Genomic DNA, 7898 nt, shown 5'->3' on the forward strand with positions numbered 1-7898 from the left:
TGTTGGTAATGAGTTACTTTCTGTGGTTCTCTGGTTGGAAGATTCTCATTTTTAGAAAGCTCTGCCTCATGGTGAACTGGCCCCCTGATCATTTCCTTTCATGGGCTCACTGTGGTCTATTCACATCAAACACTGTCCGACCCGTTTAATCACTACAATCAGGCAGGAATTCACTATGTGCTAGTTGATGAATTGATTATCCAAGTGTAACTAACTGGCTCAAGGGAAGAGTGAATTTCAACTTTCCCTGGAGGAAAAAGTAAAACATAAGTCATAAAGCTAATGGCAACAAAACAAGTTTGTACAAGGGTCTGGTTGAAAAAACAAGCACACAACTTCCTAATCCTGGCCACAGAATGGCCTCTTTTGTCAGCCACAGCCTGAGCGCTGACCTTGGGGAGTTGACCAGGCCCAGGGCTCCTTCTTCCACATGTCTTCCATCTATCGTCTCGGCCCTGGCAGGTACCACTGGTGGGGACCGTGCTAACAGCCAACTGGTCTTCCTGCCTCTAGTCCCTCTTTTTTTCCCACCCTCCACATGCTTCTAACACAGTTATGATCCGTCATTCCTCTCCTCAAACTTTGTGGACCCCACTGTCTAGCAAATAAAGTATAAACTCCTGATCCCAGCATTTGAGGTTCCCTACAATCTGGTTCCACAGCAGTCCATTCTCTGTTGTTCTCATCCATCCCAGCTTCTCCTATCTCAAAACCCTCGCCTGTCCCCAATACCTCTTCTTGTAAAGCCCAAAGTTTTCTGCTTCCTGCACTACTATCTCCTAGTATTTGCCTTCCTTTGTAACAAACAAATACCATATTTACAAAAATTTAATTTGTGCACCCACCACATCTGAAAGTGTTCCCTCCTCCATGGGGCTTTTCTCCTTCCTCCTCCCTCAAGAAGACTTCTTCCACCCCCCATCTATCCATTTTGCCATTCTCTATGGTCAGCTCCAATCCCATCTCTTCACTGAAGCCTTATCCTAGACTGGCCTGGCCCTCCAATGATCTCTCTTGTCTGAATGTCTGGGCCTGGGGACAGAAGAAGAAAACTGATGCTTTCTTTAAGTATCAGAAGAATCGTTATGTGTAGAGGAGATTATGTTATTGTTATAGATTACTTATGCATTTGAGGGATCAGATGGACCCTGAGGCTACAACAGGAACAACTGGTAAAAGTTAAAGAGAATGGCTTCCCACCAATAGGAGCTGCCTCTCTTTGGTACTTTTCAAGCCTAATTATTTGTGCTGTTGTCCCTCTTTTCCTCAAGGTCCCTTCCATCACTATCACTCCAGGACCCTCATGTTTTGTGTGGCACAAGCCAAGACCTTAGTGATCACCCCTGGAGAACATCTGCACAGAGGAAAGTCCGTGGAACCGCAAGACCAACTTATACAATAAGTGTGAGAACCCAGAGGGAAATGGCTGTGCAAGGCTTAAGCACTCCAAGTAGGGCCCATCCAGTCACCGGTCCAGAAGAGGGATAATGAATCCTGCTTCTCACTTGTGGGCCCAGAGGTGAGGACCAGGGCTCACTGGAGGCATCAGCAAATCAGATTAACCCATGAATTGCTTTTGCTCATCACTAGGACCCTTGTTATAAGGAAAGGCAAGCATCTAATGGGAAGGTGTATCAATTCATGAGGAAGAAAAAAACTTAAAACAATTAACAAATACAGAGGGAAAAAAAAATACAGAGGAGAAAAGAAGGAAGTTCAGAACTGGACATTGACAAGTGGTGTAGTTTGATGCTTACTTGGATAAATTTAATATACATTTTTAAAGGACAACTAAGTTTTACAGAGATTCACATACTATTCTCTTTCTATATTCTTCATGCATTGACTTATTCAAGGTTGTTGGTTTCATGATAAGAAAAAACCCTTAAAACTGGGACACGAATACATTGTTGGTGGAATTGTGAACAGATCCAACCATTCTGGAGAGCAATTTGGAACTATATCCAAAAGGCTATCAAGCACAGTTTCTACTAGTTTGTATCCCAAAGAGATCATAAAGGAGGGACCTACATGTGCAAAAATGTTTGTGGCAGCCCTGTTTGTAGTGGTAAGAAACTGGAAACTGAGTGGATGCTCATCAATTAAAGAATGATTGAATAAATTATGATATATGAATGTTATGGAATATTATTTTTCTATAAGAAATGATCAGTAGAATGATTTTAGAGAAGTCTGGAGAGAGTTACATGGACTGATGCTAAATGAAGTGAGCAGAACCAGGATTTCATTATACACAATAAGAACAAGATTATTTAAAGATCAGTTCTGATGGATGTGACTCTTTTCAACAATGAGATAATTCAGATCAGTTCTAATGATCTTGTAATAAAGAGAGCCCTCTATACCCAGAGAGGGCTGTGGGAACTGAGTGTGGATCACAGCACAGCATTTTTACTTCTTTTACTGTTGTTTGCTTGAATTTTATTTTCTTGCTCATTTTTTTCCTTTTTGATCAGATTCTTCTTGTGCAGCAAGATAATTGTATAAGTATGTATATCTATATTGGATTTACATATATTTCTACCATGTTTAACATATATTGGATTACTTGCCATCTAGGAAAGGAGATGGGGAGAAGGGGAGGAAATTGGAACACAAGGTTTTGCAAGGGTCAATGGCGAAAAATTATCCTTGCATATGTCCTGAAAATAAAAAGCTTCAATTTAAAAAAAAGAAAAAAGAAAAAAACCCTTGAATGAAAGATAAGAACAATAAAATGCACAATATACACAATAAAAATGCTAAAAAAAACAAAACAAAACAAAACAAAAAAACAAAAACAAAAAAAACAATTTTTCCTGTGGATGAAAAAAAAAAAAAGCCCCTTTATTGGGGCTTGAAAAAGTTTTGAACAGGGATTGGACTTCAATTATCAGGCCCTGACAATAAGCAACCTTTATAAAGGTAAAAAGTAAATTCCCCAGTCCTCTCACATATATTTCAGAGCCCCCTTTTCCAGGAAGCCTTTCTTGCTAACTCTGAGCCCATCCTTGCTGCTCCCAGCACTTACTCTATTATTGACTTTAGGCTATATCTGGGTTATTCCTTGATCAGGCAATTTTTTCTCCAATATCTATGAACCCCATTTCCCCAATAAAGGCAATAATGTTCATACTGATAGTAGAGCTCATTTCTATAGCCTTTTGAGCTTTAAGAGAAGCTTTTGTTATAAATGACCTGATTATGTAAGCAAGGAGAGATCCATTTAACAGATGATGAAATTGAGGTCCAGAGATGAAGTGCCTCAGGAACCATGATTACACAGGGCATGAGAGCGACAAGGGGAATCCACATTTCTACATTCAGTGTTCTTCCTACTCCCCCAAAGGGATCATCAGTGCCTCTGGGTTGGGGCAGAATCCTCTCTCATCCTATTTCCCCAGCACATACAGGGGTGCTCAATAAAACTGCTCTGAGTCTGAGTGGACAAAAAGGCCTGTGGAAGGATGGCGCCTCTTTAAACCATCAGAGCCAGGGTCCAGCCTGGGCCTGGCTGATAAACAATTATGGAGGAGCTGCTCTGAACAGCTACAGATAAAGTTCCTGCATGTGGTGCGTCAGCAAATGCACATATGGTGTTTGCCCTAAAAGAGTGTGCACAGACAGGTGCCTAGCTGCCTGGTGCCCAGGACCCAGCAGGCCCTTAATAAGTGCTTGACTGATAAACCCCTGAACTTTGCTGATGCTCAATATGCACAGCCCTTCCCCATGCCCCTAAGCGCTCACACTGGGGACTAAAGAAAACTGGCCACCAATGAGGGAAGTGGGGGAGTGTGTGTGGGATTGGAGGATGGGATGGTCTGAGGATACAGTGTGCACACGCTAATGAGCAGGGTGACCTTGGGAAAACCACAAAACTCAGGGCCAATAAATGGAATAAAGTCCAAGGTCCAATCCCCAATCCTAAGACCCCTGGGGCAGCTGTGTGGCACTGGGCTTGGAATCAGAAAGATTCCTCTTCCTGAGTCCAAATCTGTCCTCAGAGACTTACTAGTAGTGTAACCCTGGGCAAGTCCCTTACCCTGTTTACCTCAGTTTCCTCATCTGTAAAATGATTTCAATAAGGAAATGGCCAACTGCTCCAGTGTCTTTGCCAAGAACACCCCAAAATGAGGTCACAAAGTGACAAAGGAGAAGAGTGAGAGGTACAAAGGAGAGATCCAGATAAGCTGTGCTAGACAGATGTCACAAAAAAAAGACCACTTTCTTCTGGGGAGATCAGAGAAACTTTCATGAAGGAAAAGGAAAGGAAAACAGGCAATCAGACCCAGGGGATGATTTAACAGACCAAAGAGAGATGGGAGAACGGTGAATTTAGCCGGACACGTGGCCAGCACATCTCGAAACGCTAGACAGACATTTGCAGAACGACTGAGCAGCTAACATCTATCACAGCCCCTCAAAACCTACACCAAGTCCTTCCTGACTAGAAGTCCAGTCATTAGCCCAAGTCCAAGCCCCTGCTCCCCAGCATCTTTCCAGCTTGCAAGTCAGCCTTCCCCCCCCTGCCCTGTGGCCCCTGCGCAGAGCAGACTCCTCTAGTTTCCCACACGTAGAACATCCTCCTCCCTGCTTCCAAAATTGGATGATACTATCTTCCCTCTTGTTTCTGGGCTCTGCCTATGACTCACCTCCTCTTGGCCACTTTTCAGGCCATAATCACTGAATCTCGGCTGGAAGAACTTCAAAGGACCTAACAGAGGGCATTCATTAAAGCTTGCTACTTGGATTAATAAGAAACTTCAGGGCAAGCCTCATATCTCCATGCTTTATCAAGTCCTGTGGGGAGTCAGTTTGCTATGTGCCGGAGCCAGTTCCTAGGCTGAATTTCCAGTATGAGCACTAATATGTTGGAAACTAGCAAACAATACTTGATTCAACTTAAGAAAGTGATGGAGGAAATGTTAATAATGCAGGCTAAACTTAAAAGTAGGATGTGGGCATTTTTTTTTCAATATGTTAAAGTTTACCAGCACACCCCAGGGTAGAGCCAAAATTAACTTGGGATGACTTGGCCCCTGGTGCAGTGGAATTAGCTGAACCTAATGTCGGAAAATCTGAGCGCAAAGCCGAACTGTAGTTCTAGTCACGATACCTGGGCAAGTCTCTGACCTTTTCTGATTTTCTCCTAGGAGGTACAACGGACAGTGAGTCAGGCCTAAAGTCAGGCAGACCCGAGTTCAAATTCATCCTCAGACACTGATCAGCTGTGAGACTGAGCAAGTTATTCTGCCTCAGTGTCCTCATCTGTAAAATGGAGCTAAGAGCACCTCCCCTATAAGGTTCTTGTGAGGATGAAATAATACTGCGGCTGGCTCACCGATTGTCCTTAATAAGTCCTAGCTCCCTTCCCCACTGCCTCTGTAAAATAAGGGGACTGGATGATCTTTAAGATACAGTGACAATGACTTACATGCTTCGGAAGAATGTAATTAACATGAAACGAGATGTAACATATAAACAATAAACAATGGCAATTCATGAGATCGCTGCTACAATATTGTAACAATGACGAGCCTTAAGCGAGCCATTTCACCTGAGACTCAGTTTCTTGATCCGAAAAATGGGATCCCGAATACTTTACCTACGAGTTCTAATGTGATAATATATATAAGAACGCAACATGATACAGAAACGATTTTGCCGCTTCTGGCAGCATGGCGTCTTCCAGTCAGGACGCCCAGGCTTGACACTAGAGCCACGTTGGTCCCAAGCCGTTTCCCCTCTCTAAGTCTCAGTTTCCCCTAAACCAGAATATTTACTGACAGAGAATGTCGTTAGGCAGACCCTAAGCATTACGTCATTAAACCGCTGTTTGCCTCAGCATCCTCATCTGCAAAATGGGGATAATAACAGCACCTCCCTCACCGTTTGCATTACGTCATTAAACCGCTGTTTGCCTCAGCGTCCCCATCTGCAAAATGGGGATAATAACAGCACCTCCCTCACAATTTGGGGATCAGATGAGAGGACATTGTAAAGCTTATAGCGCAGGACTTGGCACAGGTCACCTCTGTAGAAATGCTAGTGATTAAGGTCATTATTAGGGAGACAGATTTGTCCTTTCATCGGTGTGAGGAAATGCACGTTATTAATGCGGACGGGATTCCTTACTTCGCGGGTTTGTTACAAGGTCAAATGAAATGTGCGTGACGCCCTCCAGAAGCGATAAATGCCAGCTATTATTATTCTGATATTAATAAAAGGCGCCGATAACCCTTCTTTCCCCCCCCCCCCCAGGATAGATGCAATGATTTTGCCCCCTCCCCCGTCCCACTCGCACGAATGGTCTCGTCCGTTCCTACCCGCCTACCCCATCGCACCTATAGAGAATGACGTCATAGAGCGTCCGGCCCTGGACGTTGAGGAAGTGAGCGTAGTGCGCGCGCGCTGAGGCTGCCTCGGGTGACGCCGTCCCGCCCCCAGGGCCCGGTCGCGGCAGCTCATTGGTCAGCAACCCCAGGAGGAACGGTTCGGCATCGGGTCCGTGCACGCGCAGCGCGTCGCGATCGCGCAGCGGGAAGTACAACCAAGTGCCGCTGCCTTCCCCGTCACTGCCGCCGCCCAGGCTCAGGCGGCGTCTCAGCCCAGTGCCAAACGGCTGTCCCCACACGGAACTGCAGAGGCCCGTACCCGCCCAGCGGAGCAGTGCCGCCGCAGCCATCTTGAAGAGTAATGCCGTGCCCTTTACGGGAGAAGCTTACCGCACTCCTCCCCCTCCCCCACCACCGCCCTGGCCCGCCCACCCGCCGGGGGCGCCCAATGAGGGGCGGTATCGTTACCGCTGTCAATCAAACCTCCAGCCAATCGTGTACACCACGTCAGCCGGCTAAGCTTCCGGGCGCTCCTGCCCCTCAGCTGGGGAACAGCGTGTCCCCAAGCCCTCTCCCCTCCTAAGCCTTCCTTGACCTCCGTGGCTGAGCAGGATTTCTCCGTTTCTCCTGTCTGCCCAGCACCCGCGGCGTTTATGTTGACGTCACACCTGTTGATTTCATTCTCCCCCTACCGGAGTGAGAGAGAAGCGCGTCTCCGGAGAAAGACCTGGGTTTGAACTGTGGTTCCAGTCCTAGAAACGCGCGTCGTTCCCCAGCCCGTATTCTTTTTTTTTTTTATGTGAAAGTTTATTTTATTTTTTTTTATAATAGCTTTTTATTTTTCAAAATATGTGCAAAGATATTTTTCTTTTTTTATTGACAATTTATTTTTTTTTATTTAATAGCCTTTTATTTACAGGTTATATGCATGGGTAACTTTACAGCATTAACAATTGCCAAACCTCTTGTTCCAATTTTTCACCTCTTACCTCCCCACCCCCTCCCCTAGATGGCAGGATGACTAGTAGATGTTAAGTACATTAAAATATAGATTAGATACACAATAAGTATACATGACCAAACCGTTATTTTCCCAGTCGTATTCTTGCAGTCTGTTTCCAAGGCCTGGAAAAGCTGCCGTTTTCCTCTTCTGCTTTCCAAGTCCCAAGTTCCAGTAGATTCAGTTCCAAAGCCTTTGTTAAGTGGAAGACAGGACACCGGACTACATGGTGGCCATAGAAGGACAATGAGCCACAGAGCTTGCCCTCAGGGCGCTAACCCGGGCATAGCGAGGTGGGATACTATCTCTAGATGATAAAGAGGTGTTTTTTGAAGAGGGAGAGAGTTACAACCAAGCAGATATAAACTAAAATAAATAAATAAATAAATAAAAAATGAAAAAATGAAAAAAAAAAATAACACTACATGGGCTGAGCATTGAATGAAGCTAGGAAGAGAAACAGATGATACGGTCTATAGGATAAACCCAAAGCTCAGAGGAAAGAGGTGGCAAGGCTGCTAATTTGAATGGAATCTAGTTGTCAAGAATAATCTGCAAAATTA

At 44.8% G+C, this 7898-nt stretch overlaps 1 protein-coding gene across 1 annotated transcript in view; it reads right to left on the reverse strand.

The window, feature by feature from the left end:
- The window catches only part of IBA57 (iron-sulfur cluster assembly factor IBA57), a 28729-nt gene extending 21949 nt beyond the window's left edge, over positions 1-6780 (reverse strand). Inside the window, exon 1 of the mRNA XM_003762225.4 lies at positions 6345-6780. Within this exon, the coding sequence (XP_003762273.1) occupies positions 6345-6685 (341 nt within the window). The 5' untranslated portion in view covers positions 6686-6780. The remainder of the gene's footprint in view (positions 1-6344) is intronic.
- Positions 6781-7898: the final 1118 nt, after the last annotated feature.

This window comes from Sarcophilus harrisii, chromosome 1, assembly GCF_902635505.1.
Source record: "Sarcophilus harrisii chromosome 1, mSarHar1.11, whole genome shotgun sequence".
Lineage (NCBI taxonomy): Eukaryota > Metazoa > Chordata > Mammalia > Dasyuromorphia > Dasyuridae > Sarcophilus > Sarcophilus harrisii.